Genomic DNA, 15,611 nt, shown 5'->3' with positions numbered 1-15,611 from the left:
GTGAAATGACTCGGGAATCACAATGCAAACCTTATTTTAATTACTCAAAGAGGGTATCGAGTTATTCATTTTAAATTTAATTATTAAAATTAATCTTTTTATAAGGAAGCATATATCCTACTGTTATGAATTACATCTTTGTCATTTTTGTATAATTGATCTCATATAATCACATGTGAAATATGATGTCAGTGCAGTATAGACTGTGAATTAAGTTAATTCATTAATATAAATATTCATAGTAATCTGGATAAAGTGATTACATTCCAGTAGTCGTATCAGGTCGGTTTGAAATTATATCTACATTCAATCTCAACTCATTTAATCTTTTTGTTCTCTTTCTTATGAAAGATAAACTTAAGTTACATCTAAATTTTCATTATTATCTGTTATGGTTACTTGCAATAAAATTTATTTTCTCATTGATGGAGATTGATCAACCTAAACTGATATTTAATAAAAACTATTTTTAGACCTCAAAACATAAAGAATTTAACACATTTATTTTATTCAATGATAGACATAAAGTAATGTTAAAATTCCATTTGAAGTGTAGCTCATTGCTTAAAATGATTTAAGTATATATATTTAGTTATTTTTGATAAACATTTCTGAATTGTGAACAACCATCAATGTCAGAAAAATCAGTATTTCATTTCTGTTTTGCTTTAAAACCTATTACTATGCCCTCAAGTTTGGAAAATGATAGCAAATATGGGGTAATTGCCAAATTTTAACTTCTAAACTATCAGTAAAATGAGGCAGTGTTAGAACTGTGATCACATAGTTAACACTGAATTTTAAAATGAAGTTTACTGAGGAAAAGCAGTAGATCTGACATCCTCAGATAATAATAGTTAGGATGAAATAGTTCTAGTATATGATTTTAAAAAGTATATTAACAATGGAGCAAAATGGTCTAATATTAGATCACAACAAAATCTGTGAGAATATTTGGCATATAATGATTAATTTCAAGTCAGCTGAAAGATTCATTGCTACAGGTTGTATAAGGGAAAATTGGTTAACAATTCAGTTGTAGAATTTCAGTGTTGACACAGATTCTGGGAAGGCTACCACTTGATTCTTAGCCATAATAGGATCCCTGGAATATGTGATGCGCAGGACAATTCCCTTAGCAGGCCCTGAAATCATTACCTTCAGTGGGAGTTTTCACCTGTCCTATACAATCCCCTAGCTTGTCTTGAAGTTCAGTGAGAATTTCACTGAGCTGCTTCACTCAGATGTTGGTTGACAGAGAAGATAAGACATTGTCTGCGCAAATTGGGCCCATGAGAGTCTTGCACTGTTTCTACTTGCTCTACCCTATCCTTTTCTTTCAAATAAAACTTTAAATGTGTATACCCCGTGGAGTGTATATGGGCAGCCATTTCAAGCAGTTAGTCTTCAGAAAAAAATGTACAGATGTAGAGCTAGTGGAATGAGACGTTGTGAGGAGAAAATTACATGATTAGTAAGATCTTTGTCCTTTGATGGATAGCTTGCTAGAGCTAAAGGATGGACTAAACACTAGAGGGGAAATGGAAATTGGCTTAGTCTTAAAAGAAAAATGGAGGGCAGGACAGAAAAATAGAAGTTGGAGGAAGGGGAGGAAAGAAAGAGAGAATTAAAAGAGATTAGGAGGGGGAGAAGGCAGTGGAAGAGAGTGGGGGATGGGCAGTAGGATGAAGACAGACAAAGAGTAAAAAGAGAAGGAAAGGCATGGTATGAGGAGCAGGGAGCAGAGGCCACAGAAGAGAGTAATGCAAAAAGGGAAAAATAATTGTAAAAAGACAAACTAGCATAGGGAATAAACACTGTGCAAGACTGGGTACTTTTCTGTTTGTTTTAATTTAATGTGAATTCCCTCTGCTGAGGTATTTTCACTATTATAAATACACATGTGTTAGATAATTATCCTTTTATTAAACAAGACAACATCAAGCAAGAACAATTTTTTAAAAGGAATTCCAGCCATAGGTGCCTTTTAGAATGATTGGTCTTGAAGCTATTTGCCAAATCACCATTTGTTTCAACACATTTGAGGAAAAGAATACATGAGTGTCTCTTCAGATAACTCTAAGATTGATCCCCTGATGTATTTTATTAATATATGGTTAGATCATACTTTGATTGTTATATTTTCCCCTATTGATTCATAGAAATGTTTAAAAAATATTGTTATGTCTAGTAACACTTTATTTTTCTTCTCTTTTTTGTTTTGTTTTGTTTTTTTCCCTATTGCTGTGGTTTGTTTTCCAATAAACAATAAATTACAGGTGTCCCAGGTTGTACTTTACCATCTTAATATATTATAACACCACCACCACCACCACCAACAACAACAACAACATGAGTTGGTCCCTACTTGACCAGTGGAATACATCTGTAAATTAGGGGAACACAGATGGGACACTGGATTTACAGGTGAGAAAATGCTGCCTTCTTGTCAGAGACTAACAACATTATAATGCAAGAGGAAGTCTTAACTAGATGAAACACCATGAACAAAAGCAAGTTGGGGAGGAAAGGGTTTGTTTGGCTTAAACTTACACTCTGCAGTCTATCACAAAAGGAAGTCAGGACAAGAACTCAAGTAAGGTAGGAACCCAGAAGCAGGAGCTGATACAGAGGCTATGAAGGACTGCTGCTTACTGGCTTGCTCCACATGGCCTGTTCAGCCTGCTTACTTATGGGATCTAGAAACACAAAGTGGCCCCTTCGCCATCAATCACCAACTAAGAAAATATCCTACAGTTGGATCTTATGGAGGGATTTTCTTAACTGAGATTTTCTTCTTTCCAGTGACTCTACCTTATGTCAAGTTGACATAAAATTGTCAGCACAACTGATCCCTTTTCAACTTGACACACATTCACATTGCTATTAAGCCACCTTTCCTTTCTTATTAAATGTCAAAATCTTGCATTAACATCACAATATATGATATTCCAAATTTTAAAATTCCCACATCTTTAAAAAATTCAGTCTCAAGCCAGGCAGTGGTGGCACATGCCTTTAATCCCAGCACTTTGGAGGCAGAGCCAGGCAGATCTCTGTGAGTTCAAGACCAGCATGGACTACCAAGTGAGTTCCAGGAAAGGCACAAAGCTACAGAGAGAAACCCTGTCTCAAAAAAAAAAAATTCAGTCTCCTTAAAATTCAAATTCTTCATAGGGGTAAAGCCACCCTTGGGTAGTCAACACAGGCTGGCATATCAAACTGGGGCCTAACCAAGCCCCTACTCCCCTGAATAAGGCATTGCACTGTAGGGAATATGCTCTAAAAGGCCAGTTTGTGTACCCAGGATAAGTCCTGGTCCCATTGCCAGGAGATCCATAAACACATATTTAAAAGTCAAGTCTCTCAACTGTGGGATCCTATGAAATCAAAAATAAATTAAACACTTTATTACTTCTAGAGGGAAGAACCAGGACACAGTCACAAAATACACAAAGCAAACTCCAAAAAAACAAAGTAACTCAGTGTCTAATTTTCTCGGATTCACTCACAATCTTCAGGGCTCCTCCAAAAGGCTTGGATCACTTCTACATCTGCACACTCTGCAGCACACACAACTTATCTTCTAGGCTTCAACTGGCTCCACACCACAGCTGCCGCTCTTCTTGTTGTTCATCCTATTATATTGGCATCTCCAAAACCTGTGGTCTTTGTCTGTAACTATCTCCAGTAGTCTCCCTGAGACTCTTTTCATGGTGCCAGACCTCAAATTCTATGGATCACCACTTCAATCCAGTGTCTTCAGCTGCCACCAGAACTTAATCTTCATCAATGGCCTCACCTGGCCTCTCAGAGTGTCAAGTCTCAGTTTTTCCCCATGACCCCTTCATGATTTCAACACCAGTACTATCTAGGTGACTATTACCATGTTCAGCAGCCAGGACGAGTTAAACCTTAGCTGCTCTGGAACACAGCTTTAGTATGCTCTCGGGAAGTACCACCAAGAAGATTTAGTGTCAACAATGGTGCTAGTTTCTTCAGCTCCAGCTGGCCAACATCATGTATCCCAGCAAAGCAAAGGTTTCACTCTTCCTGAACTTGGCATAAATTGTATATGGTATTTTATACACTATTATTAAAAGTTATCTCATAAATTATAATATTTGCCAGCTGTCTTCATGGTTGATTCAGGTATAACATTGACACAAATATTAGGCTATCTACTGTCTTTTCTATTTATTGATGCTTAGGATTTTATGACATTTCAAACAAGCTACAAAGAAAATTGTGAAGTTTCATTTATTGTAACAGAAAGTACTGTTCCTCATTTTCTTGCCCTACATAAATGAGTTGATACAAGAAAAAAATCAGAGATCAGAGCCCAAGGATCATTGAGGAAAACTTCACACTACCGCTGCACACTTTCACAAATATATCTAGCCATGACCATCTACTGTTGATTGTGGCATTTGAAAAAGAGGAACATAAATTGCCTTAAAGTTATATTTCTAGATAATTTTCATCTGACCTCAATTGCTCCTATTTCCATTACACCAAACTTGAATCTGTGGTTAGTGGGTCATTTTCATAAATTTACCAAAGATTTAGGAAAGAAGGTGCATCATTCTATAGGAATAACCCTGTACTGACTTTAAATTTTAAATTTATACCCCCTGTTTTTTAATATCTAAGGACATTTTCAGAGTAGTAGTGGGGAGCTGAAAATCAGACAGGACAGAATTATTTTGATGAAAGCAAGGGAAATTACACTGGCTTCATTTTAAAGAGCATATATATGATTTGTGTATATGTTTCTGTATATGCATACCATAATTATCTGGTTTCAAATCTTAAAGACTTTACAGAAAAGCTTGTTATCTTATTCAATACATTTATGTTGATGTATTTTTTAATTATCTGGCAGGCTATTCAAGATTTAGGCAAGGTATAATCATAAAAGGAATGCAACCACTATGTCTCCTCTTCAATGAATGTACATGCACATTTATACATGAATTATTAATTCAGTCTAAGCTACTTAAATGATACTATTCCCTTTAATGAGTCTTGTAAGTGTACAATTGCCAAATTGAGCAGAAATATTTAAATTCACACCTTATTAGACTCTGTTAGCTTGTGCTATACTGGAAACCAAGAACACTAGGCATCTGGAAATGAACCTTTATTGTTGTCAGGTGCAATATGACATCTTAGAACATGTAATGCTTAATTATAGCTTTTCACATTCATTTTCTTCTCCATTAGTATGGGTTCCAATTACTGGCTGTAATTCCGTACCTCTGAGAGCTTTCTACCCTTCTCCCATACTTCCTCCTCAAAGAATACATAATCACCCCATAGAAGGCAGTAAGAGTTTTAAGGACATACCCAGAATCCTTCATGGCCTGCCTCTGTTTCCAGCCATATTTAACCAGATCCCCAATCCATCCAATACCTCCATTATATCTATGCTCCCTGAAATAGTGTATTCTACTCACATCTGTGTTGCTGTGTTTATACTCATGGTCAGTTTTTACTGTTTCTTTATGATTATGCTTTTTGTTTGCAACCTGCTTCTTCTCTCCAAATTCTAAGAAATCACACTTTTTCATTATTAGATTTCTTCTGAATAGCAAGGGATCATTCTTATTCCAGCTATATTGGTGGCACTTATAATTTAAAAATCCCTCTGTGATTATGTATTACAACTATTTTGGTATCTTTACATCTTTAAAACAATAGTGGATGGTAACACATTTGGTTAAAATTGAGTGTGAGATAAAAGTCTAAGTGTCTTAGCAAATATGATGTGACCTTAGATCTAAGTCCAAATATGAAATAGGATGAAACAAAAATTCATGTATATAGCTATTCAATTAATTCATAAATACAAAAAAGATCAATTTTGAAACTAAAGTAAAACTTGTGAAGTTTGATTTTAAAAAAATTCATAAGGTGATAAACTTTATAATAAATATTCACTATCTTGGAAAAAGAGGTAAACTGTCTAGAATCCCCAGTAAAATAATTTCCATTTGGATAGCAGTCAAAACTAATTGTGAGATGAAGAAACAAATACTTGTTATTTTATTTTCATGGCTTGATGTGTAAAAACAAATTATAAATTTCATTTCTCAGATATATATTTTATTTCATAAGAATTATGTCTCTACATCTGTATATAAGCTATGAATTTATTTTCACTTTTTTCAATATGGCCCACAGATTGATGAAATATATATTTGGGTCATAAAGAAACTAATGAGAGAAGACTAATAAAGGCCAGAATCGTAAGGGGAAAGCGGGTGACAAGTAAATGAGAAAGGCTAGAGTATTAATTGGAAAATAGTTATTCATCAAGAGCAAAATTTGTAATTTAAGGAAGAGAAGATAATATGTGAGAAAGTCTTTATTTATTTATTCATTTATTTACTTTTTTGAAGTCACAAGTTTCTATTGAAAAATCTATGAGAGTCAGGTTGTAATTTAAGGAAGAGAAGATAATATGTGAGAAAGTCTTTATTTATTTATTCATTTATTTACTTTTTTGAAGTCACAAAGTTTCTATTGAAAAATCTATGAGAGTCAGGAACACTGAGAGTACTGTAACAGAGACATGCCCAGGGAAATCTTTCTGAGAAGCTCGAGGTTTAGAAGACACCAATGAAAGGAAGAAGAGTCAATAAGTTTGGATTAGAATGAATTTCCCAGCTAAGTCAAAGACCATGTAAGAGAAAATCACAGTTATCTGATGCCATTGGTCAATGTGTCTCCTTGACATGATCCAACTGCACCACCACAAGCAGAAGCAATCAATACTGGAATTTTTGAACACTTTTTTTTTTTTACAGAAAAGACATTCCAATTACTTGAAAGTATGAGAGTTTGTGACCGTAAAGAGAAAACATTGTTAGTTAGCATTGTTCACCCAAAGAAGATGATTTTTCGGCTGAGTCTGTATAGGAAAGGGCTTCTGGGTGATCAACCAGACGCAAACAAAAGGGTGTCATTTGCATGACTGCTTTTGTGGCCGACAAGATTTCCACATATTTACCTTCATGTACACTTTAATACATAAGAATACGAAAACAGAATATAAGATTCTACTTTTAGTGAGGAATTCATGTGAGGAATTTGAAGATTTAAATGAATATTATTCACTAAAAAGTAACAGTATTAACTTAATTATTAAAGTTGGGGAAATGCAAATAATGAAAAATTAAGTGATACATACATCATAGAAATTTAAGTATCGATCTAATAAGAGACGTCATTATGTTCAAGTAATTGTGTTCTTTTAGCTACATGCCCAATAAAGATCAAGAGTACCATACTGAAAAGTGAGGGCATCTAAGAGTGGGTCTAGAGTTGAAATGTAATACAACTAATGCCATTAATAAAATTGGTGGATTCTTACAGGAATAGATAATATTGACTAAGGGTGTATTCATTGTTGATTTTATAGTTTCCCTTCTAACAAACAGTGTTGAAATATACAACAGAATGTGCAGAAATAATTTTTAGCTTACCATTAACAATAACGATGATATCCCGGAAATCAATCTCTCCCCTAGCCTCTACTCTTCCTTCACATCTGTATATACCTTCATCACTTTTATTGATGTTGAGAATCTGCAAGTTATTGTTTGCAAGCACAGCAAACCGATCTGAAAAACAAGCAAAAGAGAGGAAATGACATCAGTTATTGAGGCTGAGTCCAGAGCATTCTGACTTCCTAAGAGTTAAACTACAGCACTTTTCTGACACCATCCAACTTTTCATCAACCAAAAATTCAAATTTGAAAGTAAAATGTAATTTCACAACTTCAAGTTTCCACTCTACCTCTGCCTTTTTATATCCCCCTGCTTAAAATACATTCAAGACTTTATATCCACATAAAATGGTCAGGCTATTATTTTTATCCTTGGTGCTCTGAATGCAGAAATGATACACAAAAGAACAATGCAAGGAGCTTCGATTTTGCTGATCTGACAACTTTTAAGTGCAAACAGTCACTTGGCTGTACAAAATAGTTAGAAAATTTATTGAACATCCTTCCCCAAGAATAATTAAACTGCCAATTTTTCTATAACCAGAAAAGGCAGCCAAGTGACATGCTAATGTGCAAACCACATAAAGGATATAAAAATGGTTATGACTTGAATTTATTTAAGTACTGTTTTGCAAATTACAAATTAATCTTCTTTATGAATAATCAGATACAAGCATTAATTTTTATTTCAAGGTTCAATTTTGTCTGTTCATATATGCACAAAGGTAGGCTGAAGAGAAATGTGTTATTTGTATTATTGACTGCTAAAACTTATTTTTGTTTTCTTGTATTTTACTTGGTGAATATGAAAGTTTTTCCTGCCTGCATATATGTGTACCAGGTGCATGTTCTTTGGATCCTGTGAAACTAGGTTACAGATGATTGGGAATTGAACCTGGGTCTTCTGCAATAGCTACTCTTAATCACTGAGCACCATTCCAGGACCAGAAGTGTTATGCAGTGGTATGTATAATTATCTCAGATGCTTAGGTATCACCCTTATTTAAAATCATTATCAAAATTTTTTTTGTAATATCAAGGCTTTCCTTATTATATAAATGATACTTTCATGTCTAGTTCTACTGTGTTAAGGATTTTAAATAAATATTATTAATTTTGTTTCAGAATTTCATCTTGCACAGTAAATATCACATGTTTTATTCATTAATGAATCCATAATAGCACTGAACATCAAGTTTTGAATAGGTATGCTATTTAATATGTTGGTTATTAAAGTAGATATAATCTTTACTAACTTTGAGTATGTGCATCAAACAGAATTTCTACCAGTAAAGAGAAGAATGTCCCTACAACATTTATTGTCTAGATGCTACTTTTCTTGTCTGAGTCAAGTTTATTGATTTTTATCTATCTTCTGGTTTAATAGAGATACCTGGAAATCACAGAAGACATTTGTTAAAAAAAAAAAAGGAAAAGGTTGTCACCTGGGAGTCCTGAAGTACATCCATGCTAAAAAGTAGATGTTGTGATGGTAGGGGAAAGAAAAGAAGAACTATTATTATCCACACCTATTCAAATGCAGGTGTTATATAAATTGCCATCATTTTTTATGGGATGGAGAGATTTTTAGAGTAAAAATAAACGAAATATTATTGCTCAAGCGGTAAGTTATTAAAACAGGCAAGCAAGTGGTCAGTGTTACATAATAGATACTTATTTGAGATGAAAATGTGTAGATTTAGTGGCTGCCTCAAAAAGAGTACAAATTATGAGGATAAAGACGTTGTTTTCAGGTGTGTCTTTATATATAAAGTATATATAAAATTTTTCATTATACTTATTTCTTTTGTTTTAACCTAAGACAACCAAAACATTTTTGCAGAGGCTTCCTCAGTTAAGTGAAAATGGAAACATGAAATTTCTTCACCATAGAAAACTAGGTTGGGGAAAGGGGACCTGTAAAGTACAAGTCCCTGAACTTCCGGAATGACTCAGAATTTTTGAAGACTGGAGAGGATCCCACGTCAATTCAAATATATTCTTTCAAATTTTGTGGTTGGACACTGGAACAGGGTACAATTATTTTTAGGATGTGAACAATGGCAGCACCAGTTACTGTGCCATTAGCGGTTCAGGAACTCTCATGGGGTCTTCTTTGTAGATCAAAAGCTACAGGCAATTAACAACCACTAAGTGAGGGGGGATTAGCTTTCCCCTGAGATGAGCCCCCTATTGGATTATCCAATATAAAGTTTTCATTCCTGAAAAACATATATATTAAGCAGACTCAGCAGGTTGTGTTTGTATATTTATTTACAAATATTTATACAACATGCAACAGTATTAGTAATTAATAATTAAAAAGAGCATGATTTGTGAGCTAGTGAGGGGTATATGAAATGGGTTGGAGGGAGGAGGGGGGATACTGTAATTATATTTTAATCAAATAATTTCTAAAAGAAATAATTATGTTTAAGAACATTCAGGGAGAGGTGAATACTCCCAATCACATCATGTTGATTATTGTGTTTTCCAGCTTCAGAAAACCTGTATTCTCTATATATGTCAAGTCCTTAAATTACATTATTTTACTAGGTCTAAGAAAAATAGTAAAAAAGGAACTCTGTTTTAATAGACAAGGTGATGTTTTAATTGAAAATGAAAACATAGTTATAGACATATAATATACTTTTGAGAGAAAGTGATCAGTATTTTATTTTCTGATTAGAAAAATGTCTCTTTCAAATCATCTTTTAATTAATTACTTTCTGTAATGGATTAGAAACCATCCAAATTGTAAAAGTATAGTTTCATAAATACATGCTATTTTATATGTTTATGTCTATAAAACTGTCCATAGTAAAAACAATCTCTGTGGAAAGGGCATGTAAAATTCCAATGTGTATAAAAAGATTGTAGCTGTTGGCAAGCTAAAAAAATAACATACATCACTGACACGAATATCCTAAAATAGGCTGCTTCAAGAAATCACAGGCAGCTATGAGTCTGAAAATGCTTAGGACTCTTTTTATCAGTTGCAAATAGTTTCAATTTTAATAATCAAAATTAGAAAAAATATAAATTAGGTAACAATCAATAAATCATATACATCATTTTTAACTTTTGATTTTCAACTTCTCAATGTTTTTTCTCTTTTTTATTTATTGTACATAATGCCATACTTTTTTCTCTTCTACTATGACATGTATCAAAAGTTACATTTTAATAACTGAAAGATTTCTTCCAGGCTCCATTATCCCTGTTCATTTCAGACCACAACTTAGGAGTGTCGTAAGTACACCAATCACAGAATGCATGCAATTCTGTTTACTATATTTACATGGAACTAAGGGAAGACTCACAAGTCATAGAACACTTTATGTCAGACATGTACTAAATCATCCTTCATTTCTCCATTCCTTGTGTCTACATTAACAATAAAAGTCTATGTGATATCACCCTACCATTAATCATGACTTAGTGTTGTCTTCTCTCTCAGAAGTTATTCCCTAAGACCTGAACAACCCCCAGTATTTAGAGTTTTACCTTGAACCTCATCCAAGTTATTCAATTTGCGAAAATAGGAACATGCTTTTAAACATATATTAGATCATATATATTAGATCATGTCAGTGCCTTTATTGAAATACTTCAGTGATATGTCATCTAAAAATTTTTTCATGACCTTTAATAGAAATGTCAAAAGGATGTTGACTTTGATAGTCTTTCTTTCTCTGTTCTTTAATCATTGGATAACAAGTCTGGATCACTTGCATAAGCATTCAGTTTGTATGTATGTGAAAGTTCAAGTTAGACTGAACTGATTTTAGGTTCCTGATGGGTATTAGTTAGCACTTCTCTACTATAAAATATCTACTTTGGAGGTAAACTCCTTAGGACTCAGCTGTTCTAAAGGGTAGTGAAACTTTTCACCTTACAGGAAAGCCCCCTAAGATCAGAAAGTAAACAAATAAAAAACATCAGGAAGTTCCTGGAACTGACCTTTAGTCACTACGATTTTCTCTCCCCCAGCCTACATAATCAATAAGAATTGTTGAAAGATTGCCTCAGACTAGTTATCTATATGGAAGAGGCACTGATTAACCTTTTGGATGCTTGGATTTTGTGTGGGGAGGGACTTCTGAAGATGCATATATATTTGACTCATTTCTGCTCCTGTAAGTAACTTTTCATCTGCAGATAAGTAACCCCAATAAAGCCTCTTGGTTCACAAAATTCATTTCCATCAGATCCTTCCTTTTGTCTGCAGTTGTTTACCTATGTGGTATATGTAGAAATGTCTTCATGATTTTCCAGGAATAGTGTCATACAACAGTTCCTTGGGATGTCATTGTGCTTCCTTTTGTTATCAGGCCATTGCATGTGAGGTTTTCTGCCATGCAAAGTCCTTGCATGAGGAGACATATCTATGTTGGTGCAAAGTGACATTTTTCCACTGACAGACGTCTTTGAAATTCACCTTAACACCAACTCTCTTAAGTATCCTATCTATTTAACACGAGAACTTTGCAACTTACCTGTCATAGATTTCAGTTCACCTTGCTTTCAATGATTATCTGTTTACATATTCCTCTAGACTATCAATATTTTGAAGACAATGAAATTGTCTTCTAACAATCAATCAACATTCAATCTTTTATACTGTAAGATAATTACATAAATTTTTATTGAATAATATATTTTTCTGTAATTCTGATACCAAACGGCACTTTACTTAGATGCTAACTGAAGTGTTTACAAATGTGATGAGACAGATTTTAAATTAGGGCATGTTAAGGAGTGTCTGTATATCTTTGTGTGAGTGACCACTAAAAATATGGAAATCCTGCTTCATAAGAGCTGCCTGTGCTCTTTAGGAGATGGGTCTCCTTTAGAGAAACAAAGGAAAAGCATACTTAAATCATTCTCTTGTAATCTCCTGTTGGATATCTGACAGACATTTCTCATCAGAAGCAAATGAGACAAACTTTCTGAAGCCTTCAACATCTGGCCTTGACTGCCAATTTAGTAACCAATGAAACATTATCAAAAAATACTCCCAGATCATCTACTTAATTTAAAATCTTTAATCAGATTTTTGGCTGTAAATCCAATTTTGTTACACTAGCTAAAAAAGACAGAATATGCTAGATGCAATACAAAAATCTATATAAATAATCAAATTGTTCAAATATTAAATGTTTTGAATTTGCATCTAATGTTCCTAAGTTAGAAAAGTTTGAGCCGCACAATTATCATTAATTATTTTATTTTAATTGATGGCTATAAAATTCTATAATGTTCCAAATTTAAATCTACTGATATCTGGTTTGTAGATATTATTTTTTCTAAGCATAAGCTGAATATGTATAATTTTGGTAAAACTGGTTCTCATCTTTAAAAACAGAATAAAACACAAAACTTTAAAAAATAAATATCATGATTGAGAACAACACATCTAGCAACATGCTCAATTTATTTACATAGAAAGCATTTGTGAATGCCTGATATATTATTTAAAGGCTACAGAAACTGCTTGAAATGGATGCATTGATCCATTGTCTACTGATAGAATATGTCATTAAGAGCACAGGAGTTGGAAAAGCTCTTTTAGTGTTTCAAGACAAAGGGTGGGAGAAGAATCCAATGGGGATTCCAGATTTGCATATTCCATTGTAGGATATTGAGAAACCACATCAGCTACGCTACAGCATTGACAACAGGTATGTCAATTTCTTCATCATCACTACATTTCTTAAATAGTCTGTGTTTTAAGGCTTTGTTCCAAGTCACATTTTAAAACTATTAATCATTTTAAAACTTCTGGTGATTAAGGTTTATGATAACCTGTATATAAATGCAAGCTCCAATACTGGATAATCTGAAAGTGTATAGACATTGTCATTTAACTATTAAAAGGAAACTTCCACTTAATTATTATAAGAAAACTTCCTGTCCTTTCAGATTGAGGGACAGAATGCTGAAAACACATTGCATAAAGTACTCATATAATTTGTATAAAGCTTGAAGGATTTATACAAAACAAAAAGAAGTAATTAAATGTTATATTTTTTTAAATTAGAATATAAAATGAAAGTTTATCATTAGCTGATAAGTACTGAACATGTTATACTTGGAAAAATTATCTTAAAATAAAAAATGACTATTAAACATAATTATGACACATTCTCTAAACGTACTTAAATATAGACATTCTACTTTCTATACTTTATGCTGTGTAAATTTTATCTCTTCAAAACACATAATGGAATCATCTAACATGGAAAATACTTTAAAAGATTCAATTATTTGTACCTCTATGTAATGCAGGTGCATTGAAAAATACACCAAATTGAAAGTGTCCCTACGCACAATGGTAAAGTAGCATAATGTAAGTAAATTATGCTTTCAATTTCAAATGTCATATTCTGGAATTGTACCTCAGTCTGAATCAAAATCACGATGATTATTTGAACAAATATTCTCTTCTGTCAATTATCCATACTTATATTTCCATAATACTTAGAATATGCCACTTTCTTTGAGGGAACATCCACAGAATATAAGGCAGATTTCACACTGATATTATATTCTGCTTGTATATAGTTTTCTCATGGTATTGGAAATATAAAGAGTATATTCTGAATGTTTTGCCATCTACTACTTCACTTGCTTTTTTATTTTTTAATAATGTAGTAGTATCTGGTAGTAACAGAAAACAAGCACACAATTCTCCATAATAGTACTTGTAGTACCTCTTTTTGCCTTTCTATAACAAACTACTTGAAAAATCTGCTGCCAAATCTACCATAGACATAATGTATCTACTGAGTATGGATATTTGTTTGTTTATTTGTTTTATGGGTTTTTGTTTTGTTTGCTTGCTTGCTTGTTGGTTTTCTGTTTTATTTTGCTTTTTACATGTACCCATGTATTCCAGGTTGGCTTTGGAAATCTTATGAAGCTAAGATGACCTTCAACTCCTGACTATTCTACAGCTTTCTGACAAGTGTTGGGATTACAGGAACATGTCATCATGGCTGGCCACATGTCTTTCTTTTGCTAGCTTATTAAAAGCAACAAAGGTACAGAATTTGGCCCAAAGCCCAGAGTACGGCAACTTCAAACTGGGTTTTAAATCTCAGAATACTTGTTTGAAACTTGAAGTCAAATTAATGGCGCCTTTTTTTGTTGTTTGCTTATCTGTGTGTCACAATCAGATTCTTATGCTGTGGCCCAGGCTGACTTTGGGATCACATTTCTCCTGTGTCAGACTTTTAAATGCTGGAAATACTGACACACAATAGCATGTCCAACTCTCTGTTTCTTTTCCTACAACACAGAACATTCATATTTGAAAACCTTGAAGTGTTTTGAGAACATATAACTTAAGGAGTTACCAAAATACTAACTGTCGGGAATGGTGGCGACTTCCTCGTTGTGATACAGCCAGCTGACCGCCGGGGCTGGGGAACTGCTAACCCTGCAGACCACTTCTGCATCCTCCCCTTGCTTGAATTCTTGAGGGGACACCACTTCTTTGAAGGTGAGTTTTTCTGCATCAAGAAAATAAAACCACTTGTTAAAGGTTTATCACTTACTTAACTCGACATATTGTCATCTACTATTAATTATTATTGTAGTAAGAAATCAGATATTTAGAAACTTTATAAATAGTGATCTGTGTCCTTACCACCTTGCCAATGTGCTCCAAGAACAGAGTTTTGTCTTTATTCTCTTAAGCATTCTTGACTGTGAAGTTTGCTATTCTGAAAATTAACTTTCCACTTCAACTCTGATTCTCTCCCCACCTTTAATTTATTTTCCGTGAAATTCTATTACATGTATATAAGATGTCTATATCTATCATCTATCTATCATCTATCTATCTATCTATCTATCTATCTATCTATCTATCTATCTATCTATCTATCATCTATCTATCTATCTATCTATCTATCTATCTATCTATCTATCTATCTATCTAGATACAGAGACAGAGAGACAGAGAGAAACTGAGAACAACACTGATTAGACATCAATAAGTGTCATGGCATAATGAATGAGCACAGATATTTAAGTTCAATAGAGAGTTTTTCACAAAAAAATATGAATTGCTGTGGCAGCAAAATTGTT

At 33.4% G+C, this 15,611-nt stretch overlaps 1 protein-coding gene across 2 annotated transcripts in view; it reads right to left on the bottom strand.

Moving 5' to 3' along the window:
- Ncam2 (neural cell adhesion molecule 2) overlaps nt 1-15,611 on the bottom strand; it is a 423,714-nt gene that overhangs the window by 163,977 nt on the left and 244,126 nt on the right. For both annotated transcript variants that reach the window (XM_076549131.1, XM_076549130.1), the window contains exons 4-5: nt 14,888-15,031; nt 7,491-7,628 (exon numbers count right to left, since the gene is read on the bottom strand). In XM_076549131.1, the coding sequence (XP_076405246.1) occupies nt 7,491-7,628; nt 14,888-15,031 (282 nt within the window). The remainder of the gene's footprint in view (nt 1-7,490; nt 7,629-14,887; nt 15,032-15,611) is intronic.

The sequence above is a fragment of the Peromyscus maniculatus genome, chromosome 12 (genome assembly GCF_049852395.1).
Source record: "Peromyscus maniculatus bairdii isolate BWxNUB_F1_BW_parent chromosome 12, HU_Pman_BW_mat_3.1, whole genome shotgun sequence".
NCBI lineage: Eukaryota > Metazoa > Chordata > Mammalia > Rodentia > Cricetidae > Peromyscus > Peromyscus maniculatus.
The sequence above is the reverse complement of the archived record's forward strand: the minus strand, read 5'-3'. Positions and strand labels throughout refer to the sequence as shown.